The 21018-nt window shown below is 42.4% G+C and overlaps 1 protein-coding gene across 2 annotated transcripts in view; it reads left to right on the plus strand.

Annotated features, from left to right (window-relative positions):
- Nucleotides 1-10241: 10241 nt before the first annotated feature.
- The window catches only part of epha4b (eph receptor A4b), a 79329-nt gene continuing 68552 nt past the window's right edge, over nucleotides 10242-21018 (plus strand). For both annotated transcript variants that reach the window (XM_023154643.3, XM_004542457.3), the window contains exon 1: nucleotides 10242-10438. In XM_023154643.3, the coding sequence (XP_023010411.1) occupies nucleotides 10324-10438 (115 nt within the window). In that variant the 5' untranslated portion in view covers nucleotides 10242-10323. The remainder of the gene's footprint in view (nucleotides 10439-21018) is intronic.

The raw sequence follows: 21018 nt of genomic DNA on the forward strand, positions 1-21018 counted from the left end.
TTTAACTTTTGTGGGAAAAAAGATCCTGGTTTGACCAACCAGTGATCAGACAATAAATTTAGTTGTTAAAATGGTAAATTGGGAGAAGCTTCCTGCTTGATTGAGGCAGCACATGTAATTTACTGTATGAGGGAAATTGTCTTTTGTGATACTATTTTGAACATGCTTTTCTGTCGTCCTGTCAACTTAGTGGGTTAATAGCTGATATGCAAATTAGTTGATCGGTTTTAGATTAATGAAAGGTGATTGAATTCTAGCACGAGTGAATGAGATGTGTTGGAGTTTGTTGTGTGTTGAGTGGAGACTCTAAAACACTGAGTTTCCTGTTTTGATGTGCGAGTGAATCCTGTATTTAGATACACAACTCTGAATACGTCAGAACAAACTTCTTTTGTGAAGTGCATGACAGCATGTCACATGTTTTATGATGAAGGGAAAAAAGGAAAACTGAATAAAATAGATCTGTGGCCTAAATGAGTGAAGAACACAGACCTGGTGATTAAACTCATAAGTTAAAGAAGACATTAGGCTTATGTTGTGAGTGGTGCAGCTGATGGTTGGTTTGGAGTGAATCTAGCTGATGATTCTTCTCCTGTTGTGAAGTTGATGAGGAGTTTGTGTCATGACTTAGCAAGGCCTTTTTTATTTTGATACTTTCACAGTGCACTGAAAGTTTGGTTTGATAATCTCTGTTATTTTTCATTTTTATTTTTTGAACAGGCACTGATTTTGTTTGTCTATTTCTTTTCTTTAAGCAGATCTGCACGTCGGGAATTAAAAGTGCTATACGACCTGTCGAGAAAGCTGTTACAAGTGAGTTTTCTCCACGTTGAAATGGGCTCAGGAGAAAGCTACTTATTGGGACAATATTAAATGAGAGTCCCTGTCCTAAAAAGGATTCAGCGATGTAATCCTATCTAAACTTCTTTTTCTTTTTGAAATGACGTCATTTTGCTGAGAGTGGAAACTAAATGCGACGATAGGTTCCACTATCAGCAAAGAAAGAAAGAATGAATGAATGAATGAATGGAAATAGAATAAAAACAAACTGACTGACTGGTAAAAGCTGACAGGACTTGACCACGACTCAAGTTTAACCTCCACCTAGACAGGACAAAAGGGTGGATGATTTTATGTGTTTTTGTTACAGGAGCAGAAAGATGACAGCAACATTCGAGGTTGCATGATGATTTAATCTTTTAAATGCCATTTTCTCTGTCTGTGAATTTACTATGTGTGTGTTATTCACTACCTTGTGTTGCTTACAGAGGTAATGGTGACAAAGTATGCAATACGCCTGCGCAAGCGCTAACATTTGCATTTTCTTTTCTACAGCATTGCAGTTTTTCATGTGTTTGATCATGTGATTTATAAGAGGATTAGTTAATGTTTTTTTTACTATAGGATTTCTGGGTTTATATGTGTATGACATTCTTTCTACAGCTAGGGATGGCTAACTTTATGGTGTTTTTATGGCACCTCTGGAATGTGGATGGCCGACGCCTGCCCACCAGGATAATCAATGTGTGTTGCTAATGTTTGTTTTTTGAGACTGCATGTACAAGATTCAGCAGAAGCGGACAAGTGACATGAGACAAACAAATAAGAGATGTGGTGTTATGGAATAGTTAATATGGGCTCATTTGCTGGCCACTCTTGAGCCCATAAATAATATATGAGTGGAGTGACTTTGCTTACGAGAAGTCACTGATTACATTACTGTTGACTGAGTACATGGGATGATCCATGTCTGAGGCAAATTATGGTAATAATTGTAGTTTACTGATTTGAGAAAACCTGCATATGACACTTGTCTTGCTAGTGTTGAATGCTTATTGTTCTTATGATACAATTGTTTACAGGTATGAAGTTTGATTTTACTTCCAGATTTTGCTTTCCAGGCCATGATGGTGTGTATGCAGGCTCCTGGGAGAGCCCGGTGTTAAGCATACTTAATATGCAAAACACACTAACATTTTTATTGCAGGATTGTAGGTCCAGGGTGGTGCTGCTCCAGGGGAGGAGATGCCCTGATGTTGCCTGGGATATGATCTAGCTAATCTTTTTCTTTAAGACAGGAATCCAGGTTTGGTGTGTTGGCGCATGGGTGTGTCCATGCGTCAAGAGGTGGGGTCCAAGGAGTAACATTAAGCAATGTTTACTATTATTGTTGCAGTGATTTGTGTGATTAGCCGTTTTATTTACAAATATTAAACCTATGCAAGTGGTGCACCCATGTTCAGATGAGGCTTTGATGGCCTATAAGTGAAGTTCACTGAACTAAAGAATGTGGTTTGATGATTGTTGACATGCTCTCCAAATAGTTTGTCTTCCTAGCAAGGAAATACAGGTGCAGCAGTAATCTCCTGAGAAATCTTCAGAGGCCCAGTGAGAAGCGCATAGCTGACAGGACCAGGCAGTGGTTGAGGTCAAAGGTCAAGCTGGTTGGGGCCCATCATGAGATCAGACCTTGGAGCCACAGCAAGGACCATTTTAACTGCCTGCAAAATAGCGAGAGACCCTCCTGGATTTATCAGAGCCACTGCAAGAGGTCGAGGGCCCAGGAAACCCCGGCACCCTCAAGACAGCACAATAGAGAAATCTCACACTTGGTTGTTTCAGTGGTGAGGGGGGAGTGCTGATTGAGCCCCCGTAGGGTAAGCTCGCACTTCAACCTCCAGCCTCTGATCAACTCTAGGGCAACCAAGTGCGAGGCGTGACGGACCTGTGTGCGACCAGGACCCTCTTGGTTACCTTGACTACGACGCTCATCCTTATAGGACCCCAGCTGGTGCCGGAAACAGCTGAACCAGGAGGAAGGCAGAGGAGATGGACACATGACAACTCTCACCTAAGAGAGACAGATCCAGCAGGCCCAAAATCAGGACTATGCATTACGAGAAGGAGTGCCTGAGAGGATCGTCCACAGGATGGGAGCTGAGGCCAGGAGAGAGACTTCAGGAGGATCAGAGATCATCTTCAGCACAGCAGACATCACACAGAGAGCTGTGCTACTGAGCTTCCAGGAGATCAAGAGGAGACTTCCCACAGCAAGATGTTAAATAAAATGAAACATTCAATATTGACGCTGAGAAAGACAATTAAGGTGTACGACGTGCTCTGCCTTAAATCTTCAGCAGCGTTGGGATATGAAAACTCGAGGGATGAGGGCTCCATCGACAGCGCAGAAGGAGTTCGAGGATGACATCATGATTCTGTGAAAAGCACAGGAACCAGAAGCTATGGTGGTGATGACAGCAATTTCCTATGAACATCATCTAATGCTGTGCCACTGTACTGTGCATACGATGACACTCTGAAGGCTGCTGGGATCATAACAGCAGTAAGATGACGGAACCCAGCACCCTTTCCACAGAGAGCTTTTCTGCAGAGCGTGGACAATTAAGGAGTCATAAATATCCCCCTCACAAGACGAAGGTCTGAAGTCAGGTGATGGGGGCTGGTAAGAGGCCATAAAACTAGAGTGCTGAGAAGTCTGCAGCTTGGAAATAGCTGAGACCCATGTTGACGAACAACAAAACCAACTGGTATGTTTGAATGTCTATTCTACATACATTTGGACTCTGGTCCTATGGACAGTGATGGAAACAACTGGAAGAGACATTCATGACGCCCTGCAGAGCTTAAACCACTCTGCAGAGAGACATGTGATGTGCACACCCGGAGGAAGCACCACCAAGCTGAGATGTTTTTGAAAATGTTATCTTCTTATTTTCACTATTAAATTAACAATTTCTTTGTTTGCTCATAGGATGCAGTTTGCCATGAGATGAGATCAATGAGGAATGGGATAACTGCTAATACATTTGTTGAACTGTGTACCTTTTCAGTAATTTAGGGTGATTTGACGTATGCTGAGTATAAAAATGTTTGCATTGAAACTGTCAGACATGAGGTATTCATACCTGGGAACTTTTCAAGCATAAAGGTCAAAAAGGGGGGAAATGTTAGATTTGTATTGTTGATTGTCATTTATGCTTAGAAATATTTACTTATATATGCTTAGAGTTTTGTAATTAGTTGTAGATTGGTAGAGGTTTTGATCCTTGATAGTCTGCAAACTTTGTGTGTATTAGACAGCACTTTGGGAGCATGAGAGGTCATACCGTGTCTTATTGTTTTATGGTAGGATTAACGTAGTTGCGTCTGTTCTAGTCTAAGTGCTCTTTGTTTAGATGAACTGCAGGACTTCCTCACCATGTTATCTAGGATGAACCATCTAGGGGGAGGGGGAGGCTACCCTCTTCCTGACCAAGGATGTTTGACCCTTTGATCAGCAGTACACACACACACACACACACACACACACACACACACACACACACACACACACAAGGTACTCTTTGTGTATGTAGACGTTATATGTTAATGAACCTATGCATATTCATGTAACCTCAATAAAAGGACAGTGTATGGGAGGACGGACGAGAGCTACTGGGGTAAAGCGAAGGGACGGCGCTCTGTCCAGTCTCTCCCGTGCACGAGTACCATGAAGAAGTTTGCCTACTTGCGTCTTGCTTAGCAGTGTAATTATATTGTCTTCAACGTTCCAGCGGATGGGTTCAAGCTACAAACCTATCAACACCCATAAACAAATGATTTCATAATTCATAATGAAAAGTGATGATGCAAAAGGTCTTTGTCACAGCAGAAATTTTTCATGCCCTGTGTTCCTCCTCAAACATGGAGTGGAACAGACTCGGGTGGGTGAAATTAAATCATTTCAGTTCACTTGACAACAGCTTGGTATCTTATCACAAGTAAAAGCCTCCCTGTTTACGTCAAAGCTGACATAGTGAAAGTGAGGGGGCAAGAAGGGAAGCTGGAAAACATAGTCAGTAATCAGTTGTTTTTAATCGCGTTACATTAACTTACCCATATCAGTTTGTTAGGTCCAAATAAATCACTATGTTTACTTGTATTTTACTTTATTTAGTTTTTGTGATAATGAAATAATAATGTTTGTTAACACACAAACTAACACATTTCTCCAACATTCCTGTCACACATTGCTGTGCCAAGGACAGTTCCTGACTGAAGAACTTCTTAATATGATTACAAGCATAGAAATGCTAACAAACAAAACAACGACTCTTCATTTACATGTTTTGTTTTTTTGCGAAAAGACCATGGAAACTTGGGCAAGAAGGTTCAGGTAATTCTACTTCATGTGATGTTTAAAAACATAATCAAAAGAGCTTGTTGCAAAAACATGATATTAAGTACACACAGTGTCTCCATGCACACAAACAACTGTGTCATAACTGTCCGAGTGGTAGCCACAAGAAAAAAAAGTGTAGCAAAACATGAGAGTGAAATACATCTGCTGTTTATGACTCCAGAATCTTTATGGTCAAGGGAATAAAATCTTACCGTCAGAGGCAGCTCTGCCCATGTCTTCACTGGTTTAAACAATAGTGTGTAAAATTGTAACTCATCGAGGGATCGGCCCCTATAAAAGTCACAGCATAGAAATCAATTGCCAGCTTTTATGAGTGATATATAACGTGAAGTCTAAATTTCTTCATATTCAGCGTGATATCAACCACTGCACTGATATCTGGCACTAAGCGAGCAAGAGGAGCTCCGAATTGGGCATCTCTACCTCTTCTCTTGCCAAGACACTGTCACTGTTTGGGGACGCTCCAATGCATCATGCTGACTCCATTCTACCTTTTATCCATTCATTTCCCTTTCCATTAGCACTATTAAAATGATGTGGCATTGGCTGAAGCCGGTAACATAAGCACTCTGGCTCATTCCCTTTTGTTTTTTGTCGTATTCAAGATAATGTAGACGACATGAAGACAGGTTTTCTTTTATTCAGTGAGAAAATGTTTTGGAGGAAACATTGTTTTGATTCCAAATGTTATTTCAATTTTTGCTCACGTCTGCTGGCAAATCTGCATGTTTTCTCATCGCTGGCTAATAGGTCAGCACCAGTGGGAATGTGATACAGGGAGGCAAGGTCAGTTTTCATTGATTGTTTAATCAGTCCTTTGTTTGAGAAGGACGCGATTAAGCTGGGAAGACATGGACTGCTTTTCCCCAGCAGGCTTACAGTACATATACTTTCTAAGCTATATGTCAAACAGTATTCACTTTGCCTGTGACTGAGCACGACTCTATGTGTGCTCGTCGGTGTGTGTGTGTCTGTATCCCAAACAGTTGAATGCGAGCAACCCGAGTAAATCAGGTACAAATAAAGCCCAGATGACGAGACATTTGGAAGAGTGTGAACAGTATCCTCCTCGCTCTGCCCTTCTATTTGTTTGTCTGTCTGCTTGTTTGCCTCTCTGTCTGCAAAGCTGGCGTCAGTCTCAAGGAGATCCTCCTTCTCTTTCCTGCTCCCTTTTTCTGGGCAGAGCTGATGGACACCAGCAGATTTTTCTCCCTGAATAGCTGTTTTTATCTCTTTCTCTCTCCCTCTGTCCCACTGTCTTCCCCTTCCTCAATCTCTCTTGCTGAATGGCTGTCTGGCCTGAGTTAAAGGATTTTTTTTTTCTAGATGTTGCTGAAACCTGATATTGAGATATTTTGGCACACTATCTATGAACATATATATTTAGGCTTAGTGGCCAGAATAGAAATCCCTCCTGGCTGTGTTAGTGTTAATGCCTCAACTAGGGGATACCACAGCAGAAGCAAGCTTGAGATATGGAAGTGTATATATCCTAGTTTAGGGAGATTGGATGTGTTTTTGCAGATAGGGGCCTCATGTGCTACAAGGTGGGGGATGCTGAAGGGGCTCTCAGCTTCGCGTATGCAACCGAGACAGGGCGACAGACAGGGGCAGGGAGGGCTTTGTGCACCAGCCCTTTCCCACACTCCCTTTCACCTTTTGTTGTATGGCAACACCAGGGCTCTCTGACATGACGAATCGCTTTGCCTTCTTCACTGAGATGGTGGCGGTATCAGAAAGTAAGAATGGAGTGAGATGAATTGATGTGTGCGTGCAGATATATAGGTGTGTGTGTGTGTGTGTGTGTGTGTGTGTGTGTGTGGGTGGGTGGGTTGGAGGGGTGTCCTTTAATCTCAGTACCTGAAGCTGCCAACATTTCCCATCCCTTGTCCCCCAAATCTCCCTCAGTTTGTCACCAGGGTGAGGCAGAAAACTCAATGCTTCAAGCTCTGCATGGGCAGATTCCTCAGTGCATGAGCCAGACGCAGCCACACATGCACATGCTCATATGCGCACACATGCCTCTGCCCAAATGCCAGCACCAAGCTGTTGCCCAAAAAGCGTTCAGGGTGTCACAATAGAGACATTACCACATGAGTGAGTGGCTTTGAATAAGGCTAAGGGTGTGTGTGTGTATATAGAGAGTGTGGAGGGTGAGCGGGGGAGCTCCTGGCAAGGCAGACGACCCTGCCATCACCTCTGCCCCCTTGTCAAACAAGCAATCGCCGCCAATGACACATGCATGCAGCACGCACTCCTGCTTCACTTCCTTTTGTGCTAGTCCGAGTCTGTAACTTCTCTCGGTTTTATTAGAAAGGGAGGGCTCCAACAATGTGTTTATTTGTTTGTAAGGAAACGGCACAGAAATAAGTTGGCTGGTTAGTGGACCACTGTAGTGAATCGCTGACCCAGTCAGGCTAATCAGGGTGAAGGGTCAGAATCTAGAGGTCAAAAGAGAAAGGAAAATGAATGAAAGAAGAATCCGTCTGCAAATAAATTACAGGTTGCAAAGAAATCCGTATTTCCTTGTGGAAATGCATGTGAAGTTAGGAGGGTGAAAAGGTGTCAGAACATGGAGATGCAGATAGAGACATGAGCATAAAGGCATAAAGAAACACATGACAACATTTCAAACATTTGTTAGACTAGTGTCAGCTCTGTCAGTGGATTGTCACCGCATGTGTTAGCGTGTGTCTATGTGTGTCTGTGTCCTCGGCGTGTCATTATGCAAAACCAGAGTCTTCCACAAAGCATGGAAAATGGGTGTGTGTTTGGGTGCATGCATGTGTGCATGTCTGTGGTGGAGGGGGTGACACGAGTTTGAGGGGCTGTGTCACTCCATCGCTGCGGGAAGTCATGACAGCACTGTTTTTTTTATCAGCGCATGGATGGCTGCAGCATCATGGCAGCAGAAGAAGCAGGAGAAGTGGAAGAAACGCGCGGGGATGGAGTGAGTAGAAGGAAGGGAAGATTTTTTCTTCTTCTTCTTCTTCTTCTTCCCACACTCAATAAGGAAATTAGGTCATCCAAGTAAAACCATTGCAAGGAACAAATCATCATCATAATTGGAGCCTTAACAAATGTGTGGAGGTGGTGGATTCACACACATACATACACACGAACGAGAGAAAAACACAAAAGCCAAAACACAAATGCAAAACGGCGCACATGGCTGGGAGGAGGTAAAGCAGAATTTCAGCATAAATCAGGGTATGTTTGACAGTTTTATAGCTCTTTCAGGAGCCTCATTTGGGATAGAAGCGTGATAGAAGAACGTTACCCGTGGCAAATATAATTGTGGTCATGGTCCTTCAATAAATCAGGGGATGGTTACATCACATTTGCCTGGAGGCTCCACAAGGGGGAAAAAATCCGAGCGCATCAGGTGACCTACAAGTCACCTGAGATTGCTTTAGTTTTTCTCACTGGGAATTCACAGAGGGAAACGTGCCAAGAATATGTACACAGATATGCTATTTAAGGAATAGTTAGTCTGTTTTGGGGGAAGTGCGGTAATCTGCTTTCTTCGTAAAAGGGTTACATGAGAATACCGATGCCACTCTCCTTTCTGAAATGTAACCAACCGCACTAGTTCAGCACAAAGCCCAAATGTAAGGAAAAACTCTAGCCTTTCTCTGTCTGACTCGAATCCATAATTATTAGGAAGTTTTATATTCTGAAAGCTCACATAACAAAGTTAGGTTGATGTAATTGAGAGTGCCATCATTCTTATACCTCTTAGCAATAAAGTAAATAAGCATTTTTCTTGGGATACTGCATTTAGTAGTTCCAATTAGGCCCTATTGCTAATAATATGAATTGAATGGCTCAGAATAATCACAGGTCTCATTTAACTGTTAGTAACTTTAGCTTTATATGTGCCATATTCTCGTGAAATGATGTCTGGTTTTCAGGGAAATAATTTAAAACCATGATTCAGATTCTGTATATGAATACAAACATAAATGGACACTCTCAGGAGGTGAAATGTCACATTTTTTTTAACTTCAGGGGCACGTCCCACCAGCTCTGACAGTGGGACGTGCTAAAAAGTGGAAGATAGAAAGGTCGACCTTGCAGACTCTCAGCTCTTCCTCAGGTTTCATATGACAGGACAAACACATTATTTATTCATGTTTAAGGACAGCTTGCTCAAGACTTACCAACACATATACCCAGCCCACACATACATGTAATATGGGCTGAATAAATCTCCATAAGGAGATCTGTTGTGCATGCCAATGCTGTTTACTGCTGGTTGCTTCCAAAGCAACAATACCAGGAACTGGGCAAAGGCACATGGAGAGAAAGAGGCCGAGCTGATACCTGTACAGTAATCACTGTGAGGCCACGACTCTTAACAAAATAGTTGACAGCATTTCCTACAATGTTACCCAAACAGTAATGAGATGACTGGCTTTGTAATAGTTTGCTCTGCCAAGGACTATTGTTCTGGCATTTTCCATAAGAGAATGATCTGGCATCATTTTTAATAGGCATAATTCACCCCTTAAACGAGGCCTCTTTGGGGTTTGCCAATTTGCTTCTATTTTTCAGTGCTTACAGTTCTCATTACCAACATAACCGGTGACAAATGTCAAATTATGCATTGCTATTAATATAAATGAGCTAAACAGTGAGCTAGATAAAAGTATCTTTGCTATAAATACATAATCTTTGAAATGTTCAAGATCTACGAAGTTGGATTTACAGAAATGAATGACGTTTGGTTTTGCTGTGACATTTCAGCCAATAATTATTCTTCAAGAGCAACTATGAAGGCTACTGCGCTCAGTTAGCTTTGAAATTTTACTCTGTCACTCGGCCGCTTGTAATGTTTTTTCATAAAAGTCAACATGAAGCCAAATCACATTATCATATGTTGATTTTTTGCAGTGTAATACAGAGTCTCCACAGGCCTTTTACATCACCCAAAAAGCCAGGCGGCTGATTGACAGAACTTGGCTGACTGTGGACCCTCCTTCCCAGCGTCTCCTCCTCTCTCTCTCTGCTCTCCCGTCCTCTCCTCTGCTCTCTCTCCCTGCCTCAATTGCGAGGCTGCGCTCACCGACTCGACACGGCGAACAGGGATGCAGCGAGGGCGCAGCGCAGCCTGAAAAATGGCATCACCACGCGTACTGTGGATCTATCCGTCCCTTTCCCTCCTGTCCTCTCTGCTTCTTTTCCACGCTTTTCCGCCATGCCGAGCCTTACGGAATTACCCGGAGAATGAAGGTGGGTTTTTGCCCCCGACGTGTTTCGTGGAGCTTTAAAGTCGAGTGAGTTTAGATGACTTGGTCGTGCGCTGAGTTGTTGGATGGGGAGCCCCATCCCGCGGCTCTCCACTCGCCGGCGAAGGAGCGGAGCGCAGCGGCGGAGACTCCCGTTAAGTGCTGCTTATAAATCATGCATAAAGGAAAGCGGAGAGAGGGAGTAAGAGAGACAAAAATAGTGTTCGTCACGTTTTTTTCTTTTCCGAGCATGCTGACATGAAATTTTTATGACATATAAGCGCAGGCAAACCTGTCGTGTATCATCCAGAGAATGCTGAGGTCGACTTGTCACTTTGTGACATTTTATTAATCAGTGGACTATTTTTCCCTGCGTCAAAGAATACTAACTTATAATGATTATGCCAAAGCAGCATTGGCATCTCTGTCAAAATTCCTCTTAATTATAGATATCTTCATTATTATTACAGACTGATAAATGTTTTCTTCTCTGCCGTGGACTGTTGCCACTGCCTCAGTCTGCAAATGAGGAGCAGCAATTACATTAAATTTGTCACACGCTGCTGCTGAGCCTCTCTCGGTTATTGTATTAACATCGATGCTCAGCCTGAAATTAGCCAATGTATTTACTTACTAACTACTCCTGACTGCTTGCTGGGTTGAAACATGGGGGCTGACTTGTTTAAAGGGAAGTTGAACTTGCACTAAATGGAGAAAACAGCAGATCAATGTGCTAAAGTCATAGCCAGAAAAACAAAAAACAAAACAATTATTAGTTTATGAAGCAGGTTATTTGGATTAAATTGGAAGTCTGTGGTGTTGTTTTGCTTGTTGGCTGTCAGACAGTCTGGCTGGAGATGATACAGCTGTGACTTGTCATCCTGTGAATCATTTTGTTCAGTGTTCCCCCAAAAGCTCCACTGAGTCTTGTTTTGAAGCTCAACAAAGCTTTTCTGTCACTATGAGTTGCCTTTCATTTATATTATTTTTCTCTGTGTTTTCTCAATCACTATCACACACATACACAGATACGGAGAGACCTCAACTCCAGGCTTACATAGATTAAACAGTGAGCTCTGGGACACTCATACAATGACAGGCCCCACTGAGGTTAAATGGGATCTCCTGTCTCCGGCTGACTTAACAGTATAAGCTGCGTGTACATACATTGCTGCTAAATGTATGTCACAGCCCGGAGGAGTTCACGCAGAACAAAGGTTTTGAAGGACAGAAAGGCAGCGGACGAGAGGGAGAGTAGAGATGGAGTGGAGGAGCAGGAGGGTTTTTTAACTGCAGGAGACAATGGATGTGAAGGAGACACTAACACACTGCTGAAATATTCAGTGGAGAGAGCACGAATGATGAAACCATCTGGAAGCCAAAGGAAACTCCTGTTGATTTCGATAAATAAACACAGAAGCATGTGAGCCGCTGTGAATGTTTGCAGGCACATGTGGATCATGTTCATGTGGGGTGACTGACGGGTCAGAGGGTTTTCATTACTTCTAAATGCACTTTTTAAATAATGTGCTACAAGTTAGTCATCCTCCAGCCAGTTCCTGCTGTTTCAGACTGTTGGCCTAATTGGCACCTTTAAGCCCACTGCTCCATGTGTGTGGTGTCTGGTCTGTGTGTGTGTATACATTCACCAGTGGGACAGTAATCCAATGAAGCCACTTTTGTCAGCTACTCTGTGGCTCGCTTTTACCTTTTGGCCTGCCAGTTTTCCTGCTGTGACCGCACGTGCTTAGCTAAGGGATTGTGCTTCTTTGTGCCAGTGTGTGTGTCTATGTGTGTGCGTGTGTGTGCGTGTGTGTGTACCCTGTGTTTGCCTATAAGTGTGCATACTCTCCACCCACGCCTCTCGGTAGTCGTGTTATTCCAGGAAATCTTCCCTCTGAGTCTGTCTCGTACTAGAAGCGAGGCTGTCATAAAAGGAGAGATACAGCTCTCAGGGCTCAATTAAGAACACAATCCCTTTGATAGACATGATAGCGTTAGCAGGAAAAATAGTGTTAAGCTGTCACAAAGCTTAGTTTACCACCAGAGCTATTGATCCGCTCCAAAATTGGTTGGCATTTACAAGAAACTCGGTTGTCGTAACAGAGGGCTTTGGTAAAATTGAAAGAACCGCTTGAAATTGTTGCTGTAATTGCATCTCCATCGGGCCCATAAGACTCTGCAGAAATGGGTTCATTCATAAATTGTGAGATAAAGAGTGAGAAAACTGGTCTGAAGGTCTTTGTTATCACCAGTGAACGGAGGAAAAGGACTTTGTGAGTTATTGCGCACCAGCAGAGGGAGCCCTCCATTCCCTCTGTCTGGACCCCGAGGGCATACTGATGTAACAGCAGGGTGGATGCTCACAGGTTTCCCCCCTTGGTTGCCGTACCATCTCCCACCCTTCTTTGCTCTCAGTCTGTATCCTCTCTTATGCAGAGGTACAACATGTCTTGTTTCTTTTCTCTGTTGCTTTGCACCTAGTTCTCCCTGCGATTTTTTTTCTCTCTCTCATCCTTCTTGTGCCGAATCGTGCTGGGGAAAGGAGCAGACTATCACACCTTTCTATTTTTGTGTCTTTCCTCTCTGCCTCTAAATTTACCTCCTCACTCCTAGAAAATAAGGAACCCCGTGCTTCTTTCCATTCCAACTCTGGATGTTGATTTAATTTCATATTAAAGCGTAAATCCCTGTGCAAGTGGACGTACAGATGAATTAACCGAGGGGTTTTTTTTAGTCTCGAGGTTTACTGTAATCTGTAATTGCTCATGGGAACGCACTTGAATCTTTTTTTAAAAATTGAATTGACCTTAGGGTGCTGCGAGAGATTGCTGTATTGCTTCTTAAGGTTAACACGGAGGTGAGCAGTTAGTGCAGAGGCAAGCATATGTAAAGCATGCCCTCTGTTTCCACACACACACACATTCACATTATGATTCACACAAGATCCTGACTGTGGTATAATGTTGGGTCAAAGGTCTCATCTGGTTTAATTGCTTTAATCTATAATGGCTGCTTGTAGTTATCGGCAGAACCATACCTCACGATGTGCCGCCGCCGCGCACGCGTATGTGTGTGTGTGTGCACGCGAGAGTCCATGAGATTGTTCTGCTCCCATGTAACAGCCATGACCTTGGACAGAAGAGGATATAGATCTCCTTTCTCATCAGAGAGCAGCAGAGGAAAGCAGCAAGTGCGAGCACCCTCCTGTTTTTCTTTTCTGCCTCCACTCCGAGCTCGCTCTAATCCCGGTCTTTTATATCTGCCCTTCTCTCCTTTCTATCAGCCTCCCTCGTGGCCTCCATCTCTTTGTCCCTGATTGTTTTTATCTTTTGTTTTCTTCTCCTCTTCCTTCTCTATTTCTCTGACCTCCAGTGTAACAGTAAGGTGGGAGCTCCCGTACGCTTTCTGTAATCAGGTGGAGCTCCTACAACTGCTTAACAAAGGCTCACACGCGAGCGCGAATGGATGTGTGCGCACTCGTGCACACACACACGCGTGCACACACTCTCCCACACTTATCCTATCTTAATGCATGGCTGGGGGGCAGTTTGGTGGTCTCGGTCCAGAGAATAGTGGCACATATTCCGGGGGCTGGCTGATAGATGGGGTTATAAATACAACTCAGTGACAGAGAATGATTCTGCTGTGCGCGCTTCACCTCATGGACTCATTGTGTGTGAGGCTGTGTGTGTTTAAGTGTGTGTGTTTAAGTGTGTACGTGAGTGAGAGAAAGGCTGAGAGACTGGGATTTTTTAAAAAGTGTGAGACAAAGCAAAATGCATAAGGAGAACAAGAAGAAAGACAGATGGGGGAATGTAGTTAAAAAAAAAAACAGCTGAAGAGCTCAACCATATCTCTGAGCCCTACTGAGCAGAGCATCCATAACAGCACCCACAAGAGCCTTTGTGTTGTGTTATACTTAGTCATACTTAGTCATCGGTGGCTAAGAGGGTTTGTATTACACTTAACCTAGTAGTTTTTTTAAAATATTATCGTGGAGTTTCGTGGAGTTGCTTTTTTGATGAGAGTCTGACGAGAAGACTGAAATCAGTGTCATGTCTCTGTGCCAGGCATGAAGCCCAAGCCAGAAGCTAGCCAGCTTAGCTTAACTCCACTCTGGTCTGACCCCCTAAACCCCCCAAATTAATGCATTATGTCTGTCTGTATTTATTTTGTTTATTTTGTCTGTGTGTGTAAAGTCTAAAAATGGCTATGCATGGTACAGTAGTGTCGCTGATGATCTCGGTCTCTTAGTTAGGTCACTGCCAACATGTAGTCCACCATCATTTTTATTTACTGGGATTTATGTGTGTTGTACAGATGTGACTGTGGCAGATGTTCTTCAATCTATTCCTTTAAAGACAGAAAAATAATTTTAAGTATATATTAAGTTTCCATTCATGTTACAATTCAGAACATTATCACTCCCCCCAAAACAGCCATACCTTCTTTTAGCACTCGGGTTTATTCATGTATGAGAAACAAGATATAGATCTTTCAAGCAGCTCTTAAAAAAAAGACAAGATAAGGATCTAAATTATGAATGCCATATGCATATTTCCTGTGTATCCATATGTTTACTTTCACTTTTGGAAACGATATGGGCTGTTTTTGTATTTTATATTCAGAAGTGTTGTGAGACAGGAGATTATTTTTATCTCAGTTCCCACCACGGGGATGAATATGTGCAAGTCTCAACCAGCTGAGGCTTGAACATGAACAGTTTTTAGGCTTGAATGATTCCCTTCGGATGTCGAGTTCATTAATGTCAAAGGAAACCTTCCTTGGCTTGCGATGTGTGATGGCTGCAGTGAAGTTTGGCTATGTGGCCCCTCCCCCATTTTCTGCCACCACCACATCTGCTGACCCCTTCCCCCTCTCTGATATGAACAAGCCCTTAACTGCTGGTCAAATTACTGATCACTGGGCCTTGACTACCATCTACCCACCACCCTCAAGCTCTCCTTCTTTTCCCTCTAACTGTCCTTCCTCACTCACACACACAGCACACCCCTGGCGTCCTTCGTCCCGGATATGTTAGTTTTTGCTTATTTATTTATTTTTGGCTAAATTGAATTAGGTTTTTTCCGTGTCTCCTCACTCCTTTCTCTCTCTCTCATATTCGGTCTTTTTTGTGGTTGTTGCTGCGGCTGTGAAAGCCTACGTTAACCAGCTTTGCAAGCAAACATCTTAGCATTTGTTTCAGTCGTTGATGCAACATCTTTACTGGCCAGTGCTTCAGACTTTTCTCCTTTTTTTTTCTTTTTTGTGCAGAGGAGCGGCTGAGAGCAAAACACCTGGAATGCTTCCAGAAAATACTGACAGCTACCCTTGAATTTGAAATGGATCAAATGTAGTTACAGTGTCTTTCCCTGTTTTAAACGTCAAACAGCATTTGCTGAAGCATTTTAACTTCAGTCGTTTTTTAGCTCCATCTGATTTTTCTGTTTGTCACATGAAGGCGCTGTAACAGATACGCAATCTGCTAGGCATCTACTGTGCGTGTGGTAAAGACAAACAGTGATGTGTGTGCATGTGCTGATAGTTGGCCGGGTGCAACATCAGTAGAAAACCTGGGTGAGCACGCTTTAATCTGACATGTGATTTCCTCTGTCTCGACTGCTGAGGATCACTCCAGAGATTCCGGGCCAATTTGCCCTCCTGTGACCAACCACTGTGTGACAGCTGCCTGTCTCTGTGTGTGTGAATGTGTGTGTTTGTCCTCTTGTCTGATCAACAGGAATGTCTTTAAGAACTAACAGGGCACAAAAAAAAAAGATCAACAAGAAGCAGAAAAGCAAAAAAAGGAGAGAAATAAGCATGGAAGTGTTTGCAGATGTTGTATTTTATCAACAACAAAACAGAAGAAAAAAAGCATTTTTAAATCCGTGCCACAGTGTCAGTGTGTGTGAGACACATGTGGAGGCATACAGCATGTGTGGTTGTGCAGGTTATTTCTGAATTTTCAGGGTCTCTGGTTTACGTTTGTTTGTGTGTGCACATCACTGTGTGTGTGTGTCTGTGTGTTTGCCGTTCCTTGCCCTTGATGAGTTGTTGGCATACTGGTGGAAGAAGCTTATTAAAGAAAACAAGTGTCTGGATCTGACTGGGTGTCACACTTCAACCCCGTAAGCATTCGACGAGCTTGCACAGACGAAGCCGTGCCCTCACGCTCGCACTCCAGAGCCTCTTCAAGCGACAAACTAGGGCAGTGCTCCTGTCATAGTCTGTCAGAATATCATTGTTTCTGTCCTGCTACTGTTTCCAGTTTGTGAAATAGCAGAGTAGGCTAATCTGCCCTCTGCTACAATGTAATTCCAAAAGTGCAAGCTGAACAAGCCGAAGTTTATCACATACTTGAATATTTTAATATTTTGGGGGGATTTTGCATGATATGCCTTTTAGGTTGCTGGAGCTTTTTTTCCCATTCAAATCTCCCCTTTTTAAAAATAAATTTAAAAAAACTTCACAAAAGTCATTGCATTGAATTGGGTTTTCTAAAACATTGTTTGACCTTATTCCTGACCTCCTCATAAAATGTATCTCATGGCTGTCATCTCAACCTGCTGACTCACTTATGTTTCCCAGAATTTTTCAAAAGTAGAACAGGAGGCAGAGCCTTCAGGTTTCAGGCCCGTCGTGTGGAACCAGCTCCTAGTTTAGATTCAGGAGACAGACACCTTCGCTACTTTTAAGATTAGGCTTACAACTTTCCTTTTCATAAAGCGTATAGTTAGTGCTGGATCGGGTGACCCTGAAGCCTCCTTTGGTTATGTTGCAATAGGCTTAGGCTGCGAGGGGCTTCCCATGATGCACTAAGTGTTTCTTCTTCACTCTTTTCTTTTCATTCCTTGTGTATTTATACACTACTACTATATTTATAATTAACAGTTTGTAAAATTTGGCTCTTCCTCCCATAGTTTGCTTTTTATCCCGTCTCTCTTCTCTTTTCTCCCTCCCATCACTCCCAGCAGGTCGTGGCAGATGTTTGTCCCTTCCTGAGCCTGGTTCTGCTGGACGTTTCTTCCTGTTAAAAGAGAGTTTTTCCTTCTTACTGTCGCCAAGTGCTTGCTGATCGGAGGGTCATGTGATTGTTGGATTTTCTGTCTAATATTGTAGAGTCTTTACTTTGCAATATAAAGCACCTTGAGGCAACTGTTGTTGTGAATTGAAGCTATATAAATAAAATTACATTTAAATGAATACATTTTTACTTGGCAAAAGGTGATTCTGTATTATGAAAAGTTCTCCCTACAAATGATGTAGGTTTTCTGTCCTTTGTCAGGTTTGTTTTTGTGCAGATGGCTTGATTTGAATGAAACAAGCCTCTGTGTTTGATTTTGCTGAATCACTTTAATAGAGAAATTGTTGCAGCTTCACGATAAAGACAGAGCGAATGAATGCTTTTGACGACATGGCTTTGATTAAAGCTGACTTAATTTTGCGCCCGTTGAAGTGTAGTAAACCAACATAAGTTATTTGAACAGATGCATAGTGGGAAAGCAGCAAGAAACAGAACTGACTTAATGAAGGATCGGGATTAGAATTTAAATCAAATCAGCTGAATTATTCATAGATCCATTCGGTTTGCAGACAGTTATAAAGAAAATATAACATTCTTCTTCTTAGGATTCTTTCATAAAAGAAATAATTAAACGCCACATCCATAAAGGGCACATAATATTGCCTGAAATGTAGTAAAAACTTTTCCATATGTGACATAATGATGTTCATGTGTCTGAGTTATAAAAGGAAAACTGCTTTTAGCTCATAAGGTTAAAACAGACCATCGAAGCTATGAGGTAATCCATTAAAAATTTATAGTGAACGTCGAGTGACTTAATGTCTTGTCATTGCTGATTATATAATAGAGATATTTCGAACGGCATCCACCACAACAGAGTGCTGCCCTCACAGCTCCAACTTTTATCTTAACATGCTCTGCATCCAGGGTGCTCAGTACAAATAAACCTAAATACTTGACTCTATTCACCGTTGCCTCCGTGTGGCATTCAATGGAAACATAAAAACAGGGGAAAGGGATGTTGTGTATAACAAAATGCCGGGAAGTCACTGGAGATAAGGATACAAAGGATATACTGTATCGCTCAGTTTTAATAAAATGGCATGAGCGCAAGGATGAGAGAGCAGATGGAGAGAGAAAAGCACAGGGCTGATTGAGAACCCCTAGTGGTTGGTGAATGACTGGAGAGAGGGCTGATGAAAAGACAGCAAGTGTAGCAGTCTTGGTGTGACGCCAGTGTATTCCTAAAGTTCAGGGCTCAAGTCTTCCCACTCCTTCATCCTGCTCTCCATCAGCTCATTTGTTGCCCTGACAACGCTCTTACTCGTTGAACTGCACCCTCAGTGGAGTGGAGCGTGGATAAAGGTGTGTGTTTTGTGTGCATGCTCTTTTTTTTTTTAGCTGTTTTATGTGTTGAGAAATTTGTCCTGTATTCTTAAAGCCTATTGACATTTTGTTGAACTCAAAGGAATGGTCCTACATTCTTGGCTAGCTGTTTCCCTGTTTCCACAATTTTTGTTGCGCTAAGGTAACAGTTATTACCCCTTTATAATATAGCTACACGACTACTGATTATGGAAGTTTTCTACCTGCGAAAACACTATCATTCAGTCATGTGGGAAATAGCTAAGGCAGACTATATATAAAAGATGGAATTAGTCAGTTTACTGTTGGTGCTAGGACCATACTGTTTGTTTGATTGCTTGTTTTTTAAGCCTGTGATGATCATATTGGAACTGGCTGATTTTATGCAAAATTCTAAAAACTTCATTCAAGTGCAGCCGCTGCTTGCTTAAGCTTCGCAGCATCTCATTTATCTCCCTTTAGATTTTTTCTGAATTTGCAATTGAATTTATCAGGTATGTTTGAATTTGCAAGTTGTGATTAACATTTTTATTGTAACACAAAACAGAAGCATAAAAGCCGGGGTTTTATATTTATAGAAGGAGAAGACAGCATATTTAATGTAGTGTCAGCAGGACTCTTCAGGATCCACTAAGCCTACTCGTTTCAGTTTAATATGATGTGTTCTGAGATGAAAAGGATCTTATAAACTCATTATGTAGTCACATATTGTCCTGTAGATTGAGTCTGTGTGGTGGTCTTATTGTGCAGTCCCTCTCTTTGTGGCACTGGCACAGTCTTAAGGTATGTGTGTGTGTGTGTAAGCATCCTGGTCTCTTTGTGCACCAGTCTGGCTGTTGGCAGTGCTGTTTGATTCTTGGCAGGTGGATCACAGCTTCTTGCAGCCCAGCTGAAGCGGTGGATACCATCCAGTGAACGAGCGGTCGAGAGACCTAAAAAGACAGCGGATAAGAAAGAGAGAGGAAGACAGAGAGAGACAGACACCACAGAGGGAGGAAGCGGGAGTGTGAAGGAAAAATAGACAGACACAGAAGGCGATGAAGAGACAAAGAAACAGAAAAAAAAAGTTTTGCACATTCTCCGCATTGTTCTATAAGTAGTTGCAGTTTCAGTGTTTTACTGCTTTTGTACAGGAATTTCTAATTCACAAATTCACACCCTCCACCCCCACCTCCTCCTCATCTTTCACTCTCAGAATGTAAACCTCACAGTCTGGTGTTGAAAATCAATACGACAGCTTGTTTCTCTGTAACAAAACAACTCTCACAGTAATCGGGTCACATGTGCACAACTACGGATCTGTGCACTTGTGTCCTCTGACAAAGGCCTCAGGCAATTAAAGTAATGTTTGGGTGTCCGTGAGCGAAATTGTTGGGTCCCCCGGAAGGCGTATTGTTAGCCAGAAAGGTTGGGAAAAACCTTCTTAGTAGATGTCTCTTTGCTTTCACATGGTCTCTCCACACTTGGAAGATGTTCAGCTGTCATGTTTAGATGCTCACGGCCTGAAGATTGCCTGTGCATGTTTGTGTGTGTATGTTTGTGTGTGTGTGTGTGAGAGAGACCAGTCATTAGATCAAATATGAACCTGGTCTGAGTGACTGAGTGATGAGCTTTGAGTTTTTATTCTGGGCCAAGGCAGGTCTTGACCAGGCTTAGATTTCACACTCACACACAATTCAGGCAATTTCCCCTGAGAAGGGGAAGAAGAGATAAAATGAGACATGATGAAAGTGTTTAGATAGACTGAGGTGTGGCCTTGTGTTTGTTTGGGGAAGACTGGAATGTATTTACATAATTTCTCTGCATCTTTGTCTTTGACACATGTCACGTACAGATACACAGCCATGCATACAGTATAGTCTGTACATGCTGGCTGTGTCAGCAGCCAGGAAACTATACCTAATACATTATTGATGTGTCCAGTCAATGATTACAAGTGATAAGAGGTATTGACAGGTGTTGGGAGAAAAGAAAAAGTGTTGATCTGTAGGTTCATGTGGTTGTGTTTTCCCAGTGGGCTGCAAAATGGCTTTAAAGTAGGTCTATGTATTGACCTAGTAATGCTTTAGCTGACTAGACAACAATAAGACATATTTTGCTATAATGAGAAAAAAGCAGCAAGTACAAAAAACAAACAAAATTTTAAAAAAATTCACATGTTTGAGACAAAATCTAAATTGGACATAAAAAAG

Source organism: Maylandia zebra, linkage group LG18 (assembly GCF_041146795.1).
Source record: "Maylandia zebra isolate NMK-2024a linkage group LG18, Mzebra_GT3a, whole genome shotgun sequence".
In the NCBI taxonomy this organism is placed as follows: domain Eukaryota; kingdom Metazoa; phylum Chordata; class Actinopteri; order Cichliformes; family Cichlidae; genus Maylandia; species Maylandia zebra.